The 19559-nt window shown below is 36.2% G+C and overlaps 1 protein-coding gene across 7 annotated transcripts in view; it reads right to left on the bottom strand.

Moving 5' to 3' along the window:
- The window catches only part of SMARCA1 (SWI/SNF related, matrix associated, actin dependent regulator of chromatin, subfamily a, member 1), a 68895-nt gene that overhangs the window by 24380 nt on the left and 24956 nt on the right, over positions 1–19559 (bottom strand). For 4 of the 7 annotated variants that reach the window (XM_043458116.1, XM_043458118.1, XM_043458119.1 and 1 more), the window contains exons 12-19: positions 18607–18728; positions 16012–16047; positions 14931–15083; positions 12859–12991; positions 11941–12089; positions 10359–10478; positions 4661–4771; positions 4290–4403 (exon numbers count right to left, since the gene is read on the bottom strand). In XM_043458116.1, the coding sequence (XP_043314051.1) occupies positions 4290–4403; positions 4661–4771; positions 10359–10478; positions 11941–12089; positions 12859–12991; positions 14931–15083; positions 16012–16047; positions 18607–18728 (938 nt within the window). The remainder of the gene's footprint in view (positions 1–4289; positions 4404–4660; positions 4772–10358; positions 10479–11940; positions 12090–12858; positions 12992–14930; positions 15084–16011; positions 16048–18606; positions 18729–19559) is intronic. The other 3 variants (XM_043458120.1, XM_043458121.1, XM_043458115.1) reach the window with 1 other exon arrangement.

The raw sequence follows: 19559 nt of genomic DNA, 5'->3' as shown, positions 1-19559 counted from the left end.
CCGAGTATAGAGTGGAAAAAACACAACAGGAAATAAAAATGCAAATAAGCAGGCCCTGGAGAAAAATGCTATTTACCAACTGCTTCAAGCCTACTGAGTCCCTCACTAGCTCCACCCCAAGTCACTACAGAACGTGACTGTGGGGACTCAAAATGGGCAAAATGGAACCATGCACCACAGTGACCCCAGCTTCACACAGAACCTCTAATCCCTGGGCTAACAATCATTTAAGCAAAAAGGGGGAGAGGAGTCCCTTTTTGAGAGCTTAACTATGTACAGAATATCAGGAAACTCAACACAACGGTCCCATTTATCTGAGAACAAACTATTGCTCCGTTCACTTTTGTGGCTCAGGTTGAGTTTTCTGGAGGTTTAGTAGGGGAAAAAAAAAATCAATGCTAGATATCCTTGAGAAGATATGCCCAACACTTATCAATACCACATCGTCCTTAACAGGAAGCTTTTGCAGATGATTAACATGCCATGCTCATCTGTCCATACAGTCGGCCCTCTGTATCTGTGGGTTCTGCATCCGTGGATTCAAGCAACCTCAGATCAAAAAATATTCGGGGAAAAAAAATTCCAGAAAGTTCCAAAGAGCAAAATGTGAATTGGCTTTGGTTGCATGCAGGTAACTATTTACATAGCATTCACATTGTATTTATACCTATTTACATAGCAATTACATTGGATTAGGTATTGTAAGTAATACAGACATGATGTAAAATATATGGATGCATTTGCATAGGTTATATGCAAATCCTACGCCATTTTATATAAGAGACTTGAGCATCCACGGATTGTGGTACCTGTGGGGGCTTCTGGAACCAATGCCCCGCAGATACTGAGGGACAACTGTACTCAAACACAAGACCCACCCAATTAAAGCACCCACCTTAGCTCAGGTCTGTAGCCCCTGGTAAAGAATGGAAGAGACAAGGTTCAGAAAGAACCAACATCCAGGATATTTTCTTCTTTGTCTTGTAAATCCTCAGCTAAGTATGCATATGGAGGACCAAGGGAAGTCTTAAGACAATACAAAGGCAATCCGGGATGGGGCTGAGGAGAGCTTGGGACTAGGAGTGGAGTGCCAGGGGATCATTCTCCTTCCACCTCCAACCCACCACCACACTCCCAGCCACCTCCATCTTTTCATCTTCACAATGTGGCAGCTTCCTGGCTGGTTTCCCTGGAGAAACTCACCATTCTCTGTTGCAGCCAGAGCGGTTTTTAAAAATGTAAAGCTGATCATACTCTACCTCTTATAAGTGGTTTGACCTTGAGCAAATTACTCAGAGCAAATTACTCAACCTCTCTATGCCTCAGTTTCCCCAACTGTAAAATAGGTATGTAGATTCAGGGCTCTTCTGAGAAGGATGAGCTAATCATTTTAAACAACTGAGGAGAGTAAGCAACACAAGTAAGGACTAAATAAGCATCTGCTGTTGTTATTCCATTGCCCACCTACCCCTCTGCCTTAAAAAAACATCTCAAAGGCTTTCTTTTGCTCTAAAGTTTCACCTAATTAATATGACCTATAATTAATGTTCACTGCTCCACATGATCCAACTCAACCCACTCATAAATCATTCTCCTTCTCACCACTCCCTAGCAACACTGGCCTTCTTTCAGTTTCTAAAGGGACACTCTTCCTTTCTACAACACTTCTGTATCTGTGGCTCCCCAACCTAGTGATCCTCTTCCATACTTCACTTGGCTAATTCCTATGCATCTCTCTGATCTCAACTTAAATGCTGATCCTTAGAGACCACCTCCCTGACCTCCCAGTCCACATTAGATATCCATGTTATGCTCCCTCGTAGCACCCTTTATAAGCAATGAAACCAAATAAAGTCACTACTTTGTGCTTTCAGCATAATGTCTGTGTCCCCCATTAAAATGTAAGTACCATGTGTGAGGAACCCTGTTGTCTTATTCACCAGTTTATCCTCAGAGCTTGGCACAGAATCTGGCACAGGGGAGCACTCGATGAATATGTATCAAATGAAAAACAGCCCTCCTTTCACTCACACTCCCTTTCTTGTCACTTCTCTCCAGGAGGTGAAGAACAGAACACAGGAAGGTGCCATAGCATGGATTCCACGCCATCTTCCCTCTCATCACTCATCCCTTTCCTCTCTTCTCACATCTTCCTCCCTATCACCCTTTAAAAGTTGTACTTTCATTCCTCTCTCTTGTAAAGTTTCCTCTCTCCTCCATCTCCTTCCAGCTGGCCACTGCTCAACTGTTCATGTAAGACCCCCAACCCCTAACCAGAATTGCCTGTAGTGACAGTCACTGTTTACATTAAAACCAGAGCTGTGGTGAGAATGTGGTGGGCACTATATTATCACAGGAACAGAATTTCAGTATCTCCAAAGAAGGAGTATAACAGCTATATTAGCAGAGGTGATTTTTTTATTGCTGCTACTTGACTACCACTTGGCTCACCTCCCATGTCAAACCACTGTAAACACAGTCCTTATTTAGGGCTGCAGAAAGAAGCAGAGTTATGTCACATGCAGAAATAGCCCCGAATGTCTGAGTGGTAAGAGCATAGCATTTGAATGCTTAGGACCTGTGTTTGAGACCAGCACCTTTGGCGACTCTGTTAGCTACCTGACCTTGAACAAGTCATTTAACCTCTCCGAACTTGTTTCCTCACCTATTATATAGAGGTGAAAACAGCACCTGTCTCATAGCATTTCTTAGAAATCAAATGAAGTGGTAAAGCATTATTCAATTATAAGATGTTCTACACAGATATTTGGTTGATTACTAACTGAGGTCTAACATTTCAATTTGATTCTCCTTTCAAGTCTCACTAATAACAGTCAATAAAAGTAACAGAAAATAATGATCTAAAATGTTTAATAATCCCTAGTGGGATCATGTATATATATGCTTACCTCATGAAATCTTATTCACTACTTTATTAATTTTACTATTTTTATTTTACATTTTGAACCTATAATTTCCCTGTTTCTTCGAACGTATCGCTGTTTTCACTTTCTTTGAAGCTGGTTTTATACCTGATCTGATGTTCAACCGCGAGTACTTTACTCTTCTACAACTTCCTAAGAAGGATTTTATCCAGTCCTGTTGGTTAAATACATTCAAATTTAATCACATTTCCCTAACCAGATTATAACTAACCACTTTATTTATAAATGTTTACATTTATATTCACCCTAACTTTCTTGTTCCTATTTATATACACATTTCCACTTACATTCACCTTAAGTTTCTTATCCCTATTTAAATATATCTAAACTTTGGTACATAAACAGCAAGCAAAACTTTTTTGTTCTATTTCAAAAGACAGTGCTCCAACTCTGGACACATAGTAGAAACATTCCAGAGAGTCATTCAGTTCCAATATATGAACTAACTAAATATCTTATATATATTTATATATATATACCTATATGAAGCTCTTCTAGGCACATGACAGCTACTAATCAAAATGATTGGTCATAGTTCCACTTGTGATAAAGATTCACAATAAATTTTAAAACACAGCTTTCAATTCATAAAACAAAAATCTTCATAAAATTATATGAGTGTTAATATCTGCATAATTTTGTTCATACTATCAATTATTATACCGTTGGTCATCTCTTTCCATTCACTAGGAAGCCAATTTCAACATACAGAAATAGCCTGGAATGCTTAATCTCTCAATGTGATAGCTTTAGTATCACAAACTTTAAATTTCACTCACTATAAATAGGTTCCCATCTACCTATATAAGTAAGAAATTTGAATTCCAAAAGATCATTTTTAAATTCCACAATTCACTATCATATTTATCATTATTTTAACACCTAAGTGAACATAATCTATTAACCACCAACGGGGCTTCTATCAATCTATGAACAATCAACATGAAAATACTACTTCTTGGTCATTTTGAGGAAAACAATCAAAAATTTATCATCTACCATACATTAACTTCTATCTAAATACATACCTATTGCTTATTCTACATATTCTTTGAGCACTTGAACACTAGCATTATTAAAATAAAATGAATTTTTAATATTTTAAAATATTTTTGAAATAGTAGATAATTCTCCATTAATCTCATTTTGTGATGATCTCACTGCTGACTGGGTAGTTTGATGCTTTACTTATAGTAAAACCTTCTCTTTGATTTTAAAAACACCACTGTATTTATTTACTCTTAAGTTCTCTCACATTAAAATGGAACACTTTCTAGTCTAGCTTAATACATTACATTAGCTTAAAAGATTATATTATGCTAATCTAAAAAATTGAAAAATTACCTTATAGCCTATTGTCTTCCTATAATAAAGAATTTCCTTTTCAAGGAGCTCAAATAAACGTGGTGGGAAAAATTGAAAATCCTGAACATTTGGCTGTTTTGGAGGTCGTGGAGCCTGTGGGGGGAAAAATGCATTACACACATATTTGTTTTCGGTTCATGAAGTGAACTTATCTTTTATTATTTCTTTTATATGTAGAAAAATAAATACAATGGAATCCATTCATAAGGCTGGGGCATATCAAGTAGTTTTCTGTATTGTTATATTTTAGAGACTAAGATTTAGCACTAATATAAGTACATCTGAATCAGAGACCATGCCACAAGAGAATTCTGCTATAGGACGTGAAACCTGGCCTCATACTGCTTTACCTTTGGAACCTTCGGCTCACTAACACGTAAAGCCTCTCTGAAGTAGGCATCCACAGCGTAGTTTGCTTTGCGTTCTCGTTTGGGAGGTTCAATCCATTCCACCATTCCAAGCTGTACACAAAAACAAGAATGCAGAGCTTAATTACTCCAAATTGTTTTATAAATATCCAGTACATCAAGGCTGTAGAAGTGTGAGAAAACCAAAGCATTAGGAAGAATCAAAACTTGATTTGTAAAACTCTCACTGGAAGAGATACATGCACCCCAAAAGAATCTGAAAAAATAACTAAATTACTATGCTGTACACTTGAAACTAACACGATATTGTAAATCAACTGTACTTCAAAACAAAAAGTGTTTTTAAGTCACAGCTATACATCCCAAATTCCAAAACCTCGTTTTATATAGCAATTTTAGGTGCAAGGATGGTTTTATTTTTTTTTTTAAGTATGTGTGAAGCTTAGCTCTTCCTTATTAGTAATTGAGAAGAATTTGTACAATCTGGTTAATATTTTATGTCAAAACAAATAGTGACTTAATACTGGAGGAAGACTAACATTGGTTCTGGTAACTCTGTTAAGTGTATGAATTAGAAAACAGTTGAAAAGCATAAAATACTGAATATCAACATGACAGCCACATATCCCTTCAAATCAAGAGAAATTTTAAAATGAGACCTCTTGGTAAGGTAGTTGTGGGACAAGCCAGTGGAATCAGAAAGACTTGAATTTGAAACAGGTTCTGCCACTTTATCAACTGTATAACTTTGGAGAAATTATTTTTTCCATCTGTAAAATGGTAATAATAATAATACCTACCTGAGGATTACATGTGACCATATATGTGAAAGCATTAGGTAGACTGCCAAGAGCTAAATGTAAGCTATTATTAAACATCCAAAGTGGGGTGATTTAGTAGCATTTGGTAGACAATGATTTGGTAGCATTACAAAACTTTACCTTGATATCAGCTAGAAAAAGTTATTTAAAAGTCAATATACAAAAGTGACAAAATGAAGTTCTAGAGTCTGAGGTATGGTTTTCTAGCTCAGATATTTTTCTTGATTTCACACTACCTAGCCTAGTGCTTTTACATAAAACTGGCCACTAATCTACAATTAATGGTCCCACTCTATTTGACCACATCTACAGGCTGAGTTTTAAGAGTGGATAATACATTTTAAGTATTTTTTAAGCTAATAATTAACTAAGATGACTAGAATGGTTAGAAATCTACAAATTCTCAGTGTCTAAAGAAGTAAAGGATAAAGTCAAGTAAAATGGCGACATCCACATATGGAAACATCTGTGAGACAGAAAAAAATAGTTCTTTGTTAGACTAAATGTCTCTCTTAACTCTGTAAGTTCATAAGAGATGGATAGTATAATGTGAGTTTATGTAAAATGAGAAATACTCACAACAGTGAAATGAGTTGTTTTGTTTTTCCCCTCAGATGGGCTAATGTGAGATGACAGTAATGGAAAAGACATTTTTCAATAGCCAATATTTTATTTGTCTCAATTGGGGTTAAAATAAATCAATAATAACGACTTTCTAAAAGTAATGTATCTGGCCACTTAACCTATACTTGTGTGAAGGTCTAGGTATTCAAATTTGAAACAAGTATTAAAGGCCAATTCCTGAACTTTCAAAAACAGAACAAATATGCTAAATTAGTTTTAGATAAGAGTACATTAATACAAACTTATTTAGGTCAATTTATTCAGAATCAATGTCAGACACTGTGACTTAATTCATCAAGTATGGTTATGAACTAATGCAACTAGTTCAGCAAATCTTATATGAAAATTTCCCTTACTGTGCAATTTCCATGATATGTATGAACAACATTCTTGCAAGTTTTCAATTCTTTTCAAAGGATAGAATGAACCTATTTTAAGAACCTATCTAAAAAATAAGGAAACACATAATAAAATATAATCTCAATTCAGAATATTCAGATAAATTCTGATTTAATCATTCAATTATAAAAGTATATAAAAAAGTATGTCATCATAATTGTTATTAAAATTTTTGTTATCTGCACATCATTATTTGCTTAGAAGCACAGGAAAATTTGTTATATTAGAAATGACAAATATTTTATTAAGCCTAATTTTTCCCTAAGAATGTAGATAAGATAGATGCACCAGTGATGGTTAGACTGTTCACTGTTTAATATTTTCTACTTTAAAAAACACTCTTAAAACCAATAAGCCCATAGGAATAACTGCAAAATTAATTTTTAAAAAGTCACATAATGAGATCTAAAAAGCATATTAGGAAGGCAGTTTCTACACTGTGCATGCAGGTTATCACCTCCATCTCATCAGAGTAAACCATAAATGGTCTCAATTAAAGTTAGAGATGGAATAACCAGAGAGATTTTGGTCAAGATACTAAAAACTAACCAGGAATAATGGTAGCAACAAAGCATTATCACCATACTAGTTGCAATGCAAATTAAAATGACTCACCTCTCATTTTTCAATAAAATCAATACCCAAGAATAAGCTTTTTTTATTTTAAAGATTCATTCTGCCAGTTAAAAAATATAACAGCTTTATAGAACAATTTGAGTAACAAAATAAAAATGACAGAATTGTATTATAACTGAAAAAATATTCTTAAGTCCATGCTGATATAAATAAATGAGTATATAAATAAATGGGGAGAAGGGACAGCTTTTCCTTACAGAAAAATCCCAATTAACAAATATAGATGGAATGAAGGAAATACAAAATTACCATTAGGTAAATGCCCCAATAACTACTGTAGGCAAACTCCACCAAGAGATGCCAAAATCAGTGTGTAAAAGTTTGAGGAGTAGCTCCCCCCACCAAAATATTTATCAATTACAAAGGGAAAATTGGTAACTCTACAGTGGAAAAATCCAGCAGGTGCCACCTCAACAAAGTGACTAAGATTAATGTCCCCAGTAACACAACATAGTGACATCATGTTCCCTGGTATGATGTACTGAGAAAGACAGAACATCCCTTCCAAGGCATTCTTGTCAAAAATGCATAATCTCAATCAAATCATGAAAAAAAAAAACAAAAACCCAAAGTGAAAGACAAACTACAAGACAGCAGAAAAATGCTGTTGAAAAGTGTCAAGGTCATGAAAAACAAAGAAAGACTGAGAACTATCTCAGATTAGAAGAGACCAAGGAGACACAGCAATGAAATGCAATGTGAAGACAATGAGAAGATAAGCCACAGACTGAGAGAAAGTGTTTGCAAAAGACCTATCTGACTACCAGCCAATGTTTCATGTAAACTCTGAGAAGAAATAAATCTTGTCTTATTAAAAAAAAAAAAGACAGCTGATAAAAGACTGTTATCCGAAATATATAAAGAACTCTTAAAACTCAATAATAAGAAAATACCCAATCTGATTTTTAAATGGGCAAAAGATCTGAACAGACACCTCCCTAATGAAATACACAGATGGCAAATAAGCAAGTGAAAATATGTTCCACATCATTCATCAGTGAAATACAAATTAAAACAAAGACATACTACTACACTGCATGCTTGCTCAGTCGTGTCCCAAGTATCGAACCCACATCTCCTGCACTGGCAGGCAGATTCTTCACCACTGTGCCACCTGGGAAGCCCCAATCACTGCCCATGAGAATGTAAACAGTATGACCATTTTGGAAGACAGGTTGTCAGTTTCTTACAAAATTAAATATTCTTACCATACAATCGGGGCTTCCCTGGTGGCTCAGTTGGTAAAGAAACTACCTGCAGTGCAGGAGACCTGGGTTCTATCCCTGGGTCGGGAAGATCCCCTGGAAAAGGAAATGGTGACCCACTCCAGTATTCTTGCCTGGGAAATCCCATGGGCAGAGGAGCCTGGTAGGCTACAGTCCACGGGGTCACAAGAGTCAGACTTGACTTAGCAACTAGACCACCACCACTACCATAGAATCCAACAGCCGTGCTCCTTGGGATTTACCCAAAAGAGTTGAAAATCTATATCCCCACAAAAACCTGCACATGAATGTTTATGGCAGCTTTTATTCATAATACCAAAACTTGGAAGCAATCAAGATGTCCTTCAGTAGATAAATGCATAAATAAACTGTAGTACGTCAGAGATGGATCTCAGCACTACAAAGAAATGAGCCATCAAGCCATGAAAAGACACAAAGGAACTTTAAATGCATATTACTAAGTGAAAGAAGCCAAGCAGAAAAGGCTACATATTGTATGATTCCAACAATATAATATTCTGGAAAGGGCAAAACTATGGCAATAGTACAAAGATCAATTGTTGTCAGGGGCTGAGGGGAAGGTGGGATTACTAGGCAGCACACGGAGGGTTTTTAGGGCAATGAAACCATCCTGGATGATATTATAATGGTGGATATCAATCATTTATAAATTTATCCAAATCCATAGACTGTACAATTCCAAAAGTGAACCCTAATGCAAATGATGGCCTTTGCATGATAATGATACGTCAGTGTAGGTTCAACAGATGTTCAATGAGATGTTGATAGTGTAGGAAGCTCTTGGAGGGGGGCAGATAGAATATGGGAACTCTTTGTATTTTCCACTCCTTTTTGCTATGAACCTAAAACTGCTCTTAAAAATAAAACTGTTTTTAGAAACTGCAAAGTGGTATCCTGGATTGTAAACCCTGGAACAGGGAAAGGATACTAGGGTACTGGGGGAAAAGGTTAACTTTCTATAGTTGATCACTGTAATATGATTAGGTAAATTGTTAACATGGGAAGCTGAGTGAAGGATACATGTGAACTCTGTACTATTTTTTGCAATAAAGTCTAAAGCCATTTCAATATTAAAAGTTTTAAAAATTACAGCCATAATTTCAGTTTAAACAGAGAAAATAAACAAAATTCCCATTTTTTCAAGGGAACTTTGTGGCCCATGAAGTATATTACAAGGCATTATTTTATGAGACCACCTGTAACAAAGTCCTTCCAGCATTTAACCAACTATATGTCAACAATAATATTATTACTAATGTAATTAATACTAAATACTGCACATTTTGTTCTAATTACTCTAAAATGTAATTACTACAACCTCCATTTGATTGGTGAAAACACTGATTAGCTTAAGTCACTTGATTATGGTTACCAAAGGGGAAAGGGGAGGAGGGATAAATCAGGAGTTTGGGATTCACATATACACACTACTATATATAAAATAGATAACCAACAAGGGCCTACTGTACAGCACAGGGAACTATACTCTATATTTTGTAATGACCTATATAAGGGAAAGGAATCTGAAAAAAAAATATGTGCACATATAACTGAATTGCTTTGCTGTATACCTGAAACTAACACAACATTGTAAATCAACTATACTTCAACTGAAAAAAATTTTTAAGTCACTTAATTAGTAATAGAGTTATGATTTCAGCTTCAGAATCCAGGAACTCAACCACAATCCTATACTACTTCTCAAAAACAAAAGTAGTGGTACAGTAATAGCAGCAACAGCAAAAATGATAATGATGATAGTGGTAATAATAATAACAATAAACAACCAGAATATATTAAACATAGCCCATGGGTAAGATCATTTTGACCTACGTAACTCTCACTCTATAGAAGAGTATTGTAACAGGTAAATGCCAGTGTTTTGTTAAATATTTAATTGTTATGGGAAGAAATGCTAATCTGAGAATCTAACGGTTGACAGTAAAAAGTTACCTTCTGTTTTTCTCTATAATCTTCTCCTTCAAACTTGTACAAACTTTGTTCAACGTCCATTCTAAAATTTCTCAGAGAAGACTCTCCCATTTTCTGCAAGCGTTCATTCATCTCTGCAGTCTAAAGTTGAATGCATTGAAATCAGAAAATTATCACTGAATTACTTATAAAAATCTGTGACTTCTCTGTCTTTTTAAAGGCAATTATTGATATGAAATATAAAATCTGTTCATTTACAAGGTAATAATGCAATGCTAACATCAAACTTGAATATAAATTTAATTTACCCCAAGTATTTTAAATATTTCAATGGTTCTTCTTAAGTGCTCTCACTAAGGCTTTCTCTAAAATCTTTCATCATTGAAAATATAGCCCTATTATAATTTCTGCTGCATAATTTTAATGGGACACATGGCAATGCTAAAACAAAGGCAAACTTGGACTAAACAACACATCTGCACACTAATATGAAACATAGTAATACAAGATTGCTCAAAATCCAACATATAACCTCAGATACCTGAAAAGGTGCACAATATCAATAATTGCCAGGGAAATGCAAGTCAAAGCCACAAGGAGATATCATCTCACACCTGCTAGAATAGCTATTATCAAAAAGACAAGAAATAGCAAGTGTTGGTGAGGATGTGGAAAAAGAGGAACCCTTGTGCACTATTGGTACTGGTACAGCCACCAAGGAAAACAGTATGAAGTTTGCTCTAAAAATTAAAGATAGAGCTACCATTGATCCAGCAATTCTAAATTCCACTTCAGGGTATTTATTTGAAGGAAATGAACTCATTAATTCAAAAAGATACCTTTACCCCCATGTTTGTTGCAGCACTATTTACAATAGCCAAGACAGAAATACAACGTAAATGTCCATCGATGGATGAATAGATAAAGAAAATGTAGTGTATATGAATACAATGGAATATTATTCAGCTGTTAAAGAGAAGGAAATCCTGCCATTAGAGACAGGGTGGATGGACCTTGAGGCTATTATGCTAAATGAAATAAGTCAGAGACGGAATGGAGAAGGACATGGTGACCCGCTCCAGTATTCTTGCCTAGGGAATTCCGTGGACAGAGGAGCCTGGTGGACTGTTTCAGTCGTGTCCGACTATGTCCAACCCTATGGACAGCAGCTCACCAGGCTCCTCTGTCCACGGAATTCTCCAGGCAAGAATACCGGAGTGGGTTGCCATTTCCTTCTCCAAGATAATTTCTAATCCCATGCAAAAAGAAAGGTCATAAAATGCAGTCCTGATAGAAGTGATTAAACAAAAAATTTACTTGGCTCTTAAGTACAGTAAATGCCAATATTATAAGTATGAGGTATAAGGTCACTTGATTTTAAACTCTGGCTCTTAGTCTTTCTCACCAAAAATTAAACTAAAAATATAAAAAATACTAAATTATCCCTAGATATAAATCTACAAATTCTTACAGAGGACATGTAACATGTTCTCTGAAACATGCATTTGAAACATGCATTTGCAACAATGCAATACAATAACTATGCTGAAGTATGTCGATTTAAAGCTATCAATCCGGAAAACAAAAAGCCATTTTAACCTACCTTCTTTTCCCCTCTTTCTAGAAGAGTTGTAATGTCTTCATCTGTCAGCTCACTTTCTTTAGAAGCAAAAACATGGGTGGCTCCATGACGTATCATTTGCAACATTTCCTCTTTTGCCATCTTGTTAGACTGTTGGTCAATGAGTCTTCCTAATAATAAAAATAAAAATTGTATATATTCAATGATATTTCAGAGAAAGCATAGCGTAATAGTTCTAATCAGACACTACTACATTTAACCATGAGTCTGCCTGCAATGCAAGAGACCTGGGTTCAATTCCTGTGTCGGGAAGATACCCTGGAGAAGGAAATGGCAATCCACTCCAGTATTCTTGCCTGGAGAATCCCAAGGACAGAGGAGCCCAGCAGGCTACAGTCTATGGGGTCACAAGAGTCGGACACGACTGAGTGACTAAGCACACATTTAACCATAAGTAAAGCTTTACAGCAGAAAATTAGTGAACTTTGAAGTAGTTTTTTAAATGAATAACCCTGCAAGTTTTTATTCTACCATACCTTCCATTTCAATATGAATTTCCTTCTATAAAATTAACTTAAAACACAGGAGGGCAAAAACATTTTTTCATGTTCAAGCTTCAATTCTCAGATCAAATTTCTCTGTATGAAAAGACACCCTCTAATACATAATTTAAAATTTTTAAGCCAAACTTTCATCTGCTACATAATATCAAGTACTTCAAAAGACATGCCATTGACATTCAACTATAAGCTAGAGAGGTTCAACTACCTACCCCATATACTGAACACAAGGTTTCAAAATGGGGATTTTTTTTTTAATTTGACTTTCTTCTCTAAGATAGCAGATTTTGGTCAACTATCATTAAAAGTAATCTCCTTTGAAGAAAACTGTATGTGTTTTCCCAAAGAAACATCTAAGTAAGTTTACACATATAAATACCTTGTTGTATGACAATTGAATCCAGTCTCAGTTTTATCTCAGCTCTTTCAACAATCCTTTCTTCAACAGTGTTGTCAGTGATGAGACGAAACACACGTACTGGCTTCTTCTGACCAATACGATGTGCACGATCCTAGTAAAAAAAATCCTAATATAAGACACTGGGTATTCTGGATAAAACGTATGGTATAGCTAGCTTACGCTATAAAATTCTGAAAATAAAATTAGTTCCTGATCTCTTTAGAGTGGCCACTTTTGAAAGGATAATGAATGTTAAGACTATCTAGAGAACCCTGGGAACAAAGAAATCCACAAATATTCTGCTGTATCATTAATGGAAATTTCCAGAAGAACAAAAGACAAAAGCCCTTGAAGATAAGGTCTAAAAAGAGCTGAAAAAAGAACTGAAAGCTTCCTGACTGAGTTACTGAGTAACTTTAAGCCATTAAATAAAAACACCTTCCACCCTAGCGAGGAGATTTTTAAGTGAGGGGCAAAGTAGTTAACAAGGGTTGCTATGGTGGCAAAAGTCAGCTTTCTCTCATCAGCAAGCAGTTCTTTCTGCTTACTGAGGCAATTCAGCGATCTGCAGTAAAGGGTCATAAACACTAATGGGAGATTAATACCCTTACTGTATGGTCTAGAATTTGGTCCTGTGGTTTACAGTTGGTAAAGGTGACAGGTGGCAAGTTCTGATAACAGATAAACAGCTAGGGGGAGTATTTTTAAAAACCCCAGAAGCTCTCAGCAAATATGTGAAGGAAGAAGGGTAGCTGAGCAAACAAACAAAAAAAAAAAAAAGCAAAGAAACAAGTTTCAAACAGCCCTGTACTAAATATAAAAACACCAGCACCAGTAACAGTTTCAACACAGCATGCTGAAAGAGAATGCAACACCCCTACACACATTTACATTTCCAACTCAAATTAGTAAATTGTGAAAGATCAGCTATATTCTAACACTTTTAAGGAAATGAAGTGTTATCAACAGACTTTCCCGTTCACTAACACTAACTTACCGGGACTTACTCCTACCGAGTCAGATCAACAGGTTAAAGTAGTAATAATTGGTGCTAGTGGTAAAGAACCTGCCTGCCAATGCAGTAGACATAAGAGACGCAGGTTAGATCCTAAGGTTGGGAAGATCCCCTGGAGGAGGGCATAACAACCCATTCCATTATTCTTGCCTGGAGAATCCCATGGACAGAGGAGCCTGGTGGGCTCCAGTCCAGGGTCGCAGAGTCGGAGTCCAACTGAAGTGACAGCACCAGCAGCAGCATGCCAAAGCATGTGGATTTTAAAATGTCCTAATGTAAATATTTTCAATTCTCTATTACAAAAGAAGAGGGAGGACTTCTAAGCTCTGCCTCATTGGCATATGATTTTGTTTCCAAAGACAGTCAATTGTCCCAAAAATTCTGGGGATTTTGAATGCATAGCTATTTTGTATCTTTTTACTTCTGAAATTATATTCACCTTAAAATTTGAGTCACAGTGACTGAATTTGTAGCTCTAGTTCAATAAATGATACCATGATTAAAAGTAAGAAAAGCTCCTTGAATTTTTTAGGGTGGAGTAGTTTCTGATAGTGTCTCTAGGTAGCAAATGTTTTCCTGGAATATATTCCTTTGTTACATTTTCACCTTCTTGCCCCAGTTGTTTCATTACAGAAGTTAAAATCCTACCTCTCCCAATTTTAGTGCTAAGGATTTTAATATATTTAGTTGTTGAGCAGAATAATACTTAGAGACTAATTTTTAATCCCTTATCACTCAAACATGAATGTATCTTCTTCAATATTTAGGAATGCGGAAAAATTACATTTGTGTTTCATGACAAAAGCCAGAATCAACACAGAAATGCTACAGTTAGATTTGGCATCTATCTGTTTTCATTTCATTTGTTTTTGCAATTAGCATAGCAACTTTGTTTTCCCAAAAAAATCTATTTTAACATCTACCAAACTTCCCAAAGACTGCTGTCACCCTTTCATCATTATTACTTTCATACTTTATGAATAGCAATAGTTTTCTCACCGAAGATACATTTCTGATATCATTAAAGGTAACTAACCATAGCTTGCAGGTCCACCTGTGGATTCCAGTCTGAATCATACAGTATAACCACGTCAGCACTTGCCAAGTTAATTCCGAGCCCTCCAGCCCTGGTACTCAGCATGAAGATGAATTTGCTACTATTAGGAATATTAAAGGCCTCTATTGCTTCCTTTTTTTTTAATTGATAGGAGATGGAAGGAAAAGAGAGAAAAATAAAATTATATTACCAGAGTTCTTAAGAAATAAATAAACATTTTAACATGCATGCTCAAACCCCCACTTTGTAATATTCTTCCACCTTCAAAAATATTTAAGCATCTATCTATAAACTGCACTGTGTATACAGTAAAAAGTATATTAAATAACGTAACTAATCTTTAGACACTTACACCAGTAAAGACAAACAACAATCACAAAGACAAATTTAACCAAGCAAGTGATAAATTACTTTAAAATAAAAATTGTGAAAATGTTTTAATTGAGTGAGAGCTGAAATTTATTTAGGGGGCAAAATGTCAGATATCTCAACTTCATTCCCATTAATTTATGAAGGATTAATAGAGAAGATATAGTTTAGAAGACCAACCAAGAGAGAAAAAAAAAAGTTTAGAAATGGGAATGAGAGCAACAGATAAAGGGGAGGTAGGTAGATTTACTACCATATGGAGAAAAGGAGCAAACAGGGAAGTAATGAGGAAAATCAGGAAGGTAATCCATGGACATTTAGTAAAGAGTCTTAAAAATTAATAGGACATTAATATCCTTACTACATAAAGATCTCAATTAATTAGAAAAAAAAACCACTAAGACCCCAATAGAAAAATGAGGGCATAAAAAGAACAGACAGTACACAGAATAACAAATACAAATGGCTAATAAACACAAGAATAATGCTCAGTCCCACTAGTCATCAAGTAAATGCAAATAAAAAAACATAATACCATTTTTTGAAGATTAAAAGAATGATAATACTCAATGTTGACGAGGGGGCGATGAGACGGGCACTCTCATACATTGCTGCTGGGAGTGTAAATTGGTACAACCTTTCTGGAAAGCAATTTGGCAACATGCATCAAGAGTCTTAAATGTGTTCATACCCTTTGACCCAGTAATTCCACTTCTAGGAATTTATCCTAAGGAAATAATCAGAGATGGGCACAAAGATTTATGTAGAAGGACTTTTACTTAAGCATTATTTATAATAGTGAAAAATTGGAAACAACCTAAATGATCAACAACAGGGGGATAAATTATTTATTGTATGTCCATAGGATGAAACAGTACACTGAAATTATTTTTACAGTGATTTTTTTTTTACTAATATGGGGAAGTACAACATAATGTTGAGTAAAATGTATCAGGATACTGAACTTTATATGTAGCATATACAGTATAATATTAATTACTTATGTATTATATATGCATAGAAAGATCAGCCAGAAATACTTTTATTTTCCAAATTTCCTTGGCAATCATATATTACTTTTATAATCATGAAATACAGGAAGTTCTATTTTTAAGGAATGGAATGGCATGGTCAAAAGCTGCAGGCAGAGAAGGCGACTCTGCTGCAGTCCATACAGCATGTAGAGGGGCAGTACAGAAAGCAGCATGGTGTAGTGAGAGGCAATTTGGTGTAGAGGAAATAGCAAAAACCTGGGCGTGAGTCATAACTCTACCATTTATTACACATGTGGTTCTCAGCAAGCATTTAACCTCTCTGAGACACAGTTTCAAGTGGAGCAAATTATGCCAATACTTCACTGGGCTGCTAGGAGAAATCAACTGGAACTATAAAGTTGCCTAGCTTATAGCTGTTGCTTGACAAATGTTAGCTTCTTTCCCTATAAAAGTGAGGTTAAAGTTAAGGTAAGCCAAGGTTACAGAAGCTAGCTGAATTTAGCTATAGCTATGGCAAATCTGAGTGCTATTGAGAAAAAACTGCTTTTGAACAGCTCGTGAACAATTTGAGTAAGGAATCCAAGGTAGATTTCCACTTCTTACTGGGAAAATAGATGAAATGCTTATCTGAATGATGACATAATGGGGAGGCAGGATGTTTCCAAAACAAAATGAACAGCTCTCACTGTGCTGCATCCAAAGTCAAAACATGTGATTCCAACTCTCTGAAGGGAGGACATTATTTAGCATTTTAAGAGACCAGATAATTGGGGCATAATTAGGTAAAGTCCATATTATTCATGAGCAGAGAGATTAGTCAGAAATGCAAATTGGCTATTTGAGATCAGAAAGCACCTACTTTTCTGCTTTAATATCATCTTCATTCCAGGAAGAAGGGCCATCTTGAATGGTACTATATGGCCTATGCTTCACATGGATTGGCAGAAATCCATTCTCAGGAAAAAATCAACAAAAGCCCAATAAAGTTTTGAGTTACCATTTCCGAGAGAGTCGGACTATAGAGCAGGGAACAGTGTAAGCTTTGAAACATCCTTATTTATAAATATTACCACAACTGTTTCCCCATAGTGGGTAGCAGGGAAACTCTTAATGTGAAAAGGGCCTGTGCTTCTGCTATAGGAGGCACACAAGGTACAGAGTGCCCACTGCAGCTACGGAAGGACAAGGACATAGGCTGTGTCTCTGTGGCCTGAGAAGGGGTCCAAGAGCTGAGAAGTGAAAAGGCCTGTGTGCACTTTCATGACCTGTGATCTATACTGCACTGCAGAGTACAAAAACTATGTTCATACCTATTCTAGCCAGTGATCCTCACAACACTGTCAGGAAAACAAAAGCCTATGCATTAACAGGACCCTTATAATATACAGTTAAAGATACTGAGGCTCAGAGGATTAAATAGCTTGCACACATAATGGTGGAGTTGATGTTAAATTCAAGTCTTCGGAAACCAAGTTCAATGCATTTTCCACTATACCATGAAATCACGGTCTCTGCCCACAGCATGAGTATAGACTTAAAACAGAGGCCAAAGACAGAGCCCTGAAGGATTACAGAAAAGAGAAGATACATTAGCAAAGCCCTCCCTCAGAAAAAGTGCTTTGAAGGGTTTTATATACATTAGACCCCTGATATTCATGAGAAATAATCTTAAAATCTTTAAGAATTTCCAAGTTAAAAGATACTTGGGTGCTACACAGGCTTCCTCATTAGCTAAGTGATTCATTCCTGCACACCAACCTTTTAGTCTTCCAAGATCCAACTGAATGATAAGCACCTGTACCTATGTCGTCCAAATTCAGTTTCACAAAATGTCTACTGAGATCATTTCCTTTACAAATTATTGTCTCATGAGTCCTTACAGTTGCTCATAAACTGAAAAAGTCTCAACTGTTCAACTCCATGAATGGCGAGGGTCTAATGTAGGAGGCAAATCAGGAAAAGAAAATGACATAGAATCAAGGGTCAAAGAGGGAGCTGAGAAACAGCAGTCAAAAGGCCTGGGATAGCAGTGGTTAGAGGAGGTAAGGATGTGATGGTGCAGTGTCCTTTTGATAAGCGAGGATGTCTTTGAAAACCTTAGAAAAGAATGATTTGTAAAGAGCCAGTGTAATGAAAGTCCAGCTGAAGATCTCAAGGAGCAAGAGATGGTAGTGAGCAATTCAATGCACCTAGCTAAAGAAAAGGCCAAAATTCAAAACTACCTAATGATGAAAAACATGGCGTAACTGAACTCTGATTTTTCAAGTCTTGTTTTATTTTCTCTTCCTCACCTCTCTTTCTTCATGTGGGGTTTGTCCATCCAGTCGACAATACTCATAACCACGCCACATACAATAATCCTCCAAAATGTCCAGCAAGCGTGTCATCTGGCTAAAAATGAGAACCCTTGAACCTAAAACATTTCACCAAAAAAAGGCAAGTTATTCAACTTGTGAAAAACTAACTTGAAAGTTACAAAAATAAAAGCAAACATCATATGCAAAATAAATATATAGCATGTGAACACTCATACCACTAACGAATACTAAGCCCCCTACACATATTTCTTCAACGGATACTATACAGAAGTAAGTATTTGTTGAGTTATACATTTTTAAGGTCTTCAAAATCCCCCACACATATTGAGATGATTTAAAGTCTGCCTTTACTTTGTCCTGAGGATGTTTCTAGTCTCTCAGGCTCAGGAGATACACCCCCACATTGCTTCCAAGCTTCTCTTCCTAACATACAAGTCTGAATGTGTCCTTCTCCACAGCCAAATCTTCTGCAATCACCCACACTACCTTCAAAATAGCCCAAAACCCATAAAGCATGGTTTAAATGGCCTTTTGTAATAGCCCCAATTCACCTTCCCGGACTCATCCACTGCCACGCTACCTAAATACCATAAGCTCCACATTCCCTTCTTTCACACCTCTGCCTCATTGCAGAGATGGAAAACCCTTGCCTTCCTTTTTTCCACTGTTTACTCCTACACATTCTGCAGTGCTCACCCCAAATGTCATCTTTGTGAACACTCCCTCAACTCCTAATATCTCGGCATATCACAGCACTTATCACAATGACTTGCAATTATGCCTCCTCAGTGCTCTGAGAGCATCTACAAGGCGAGGACTGTTGTCTTATGCATCTTTGTATACCCAGCCCATAGGGGCTTTCCAGGTGGCACAGTGGTAAAGAATTCACCTGCCAATGCAGGAGCTTCAGGAGACACGGGTTCTAT

Source organism: Cervus canadensis, chromosome X (assembly GCF_019320065.1).
Source record: "Cervus canadensis isolate Bull #8, Minnesota chromosome X, ASM1932006v1, whole genome shotgun sequence".
Lineage (NCBI taxonomy): Eukaryota > Metazoa > Chordata > Mammalia > Artiodactyla > Cervidae > Cervus > Cervus canadensis.
Note: the sequence above shows the minus strand (reverse complement) of the source record. Positions and strands in the feature narration are given on the sequence as shown.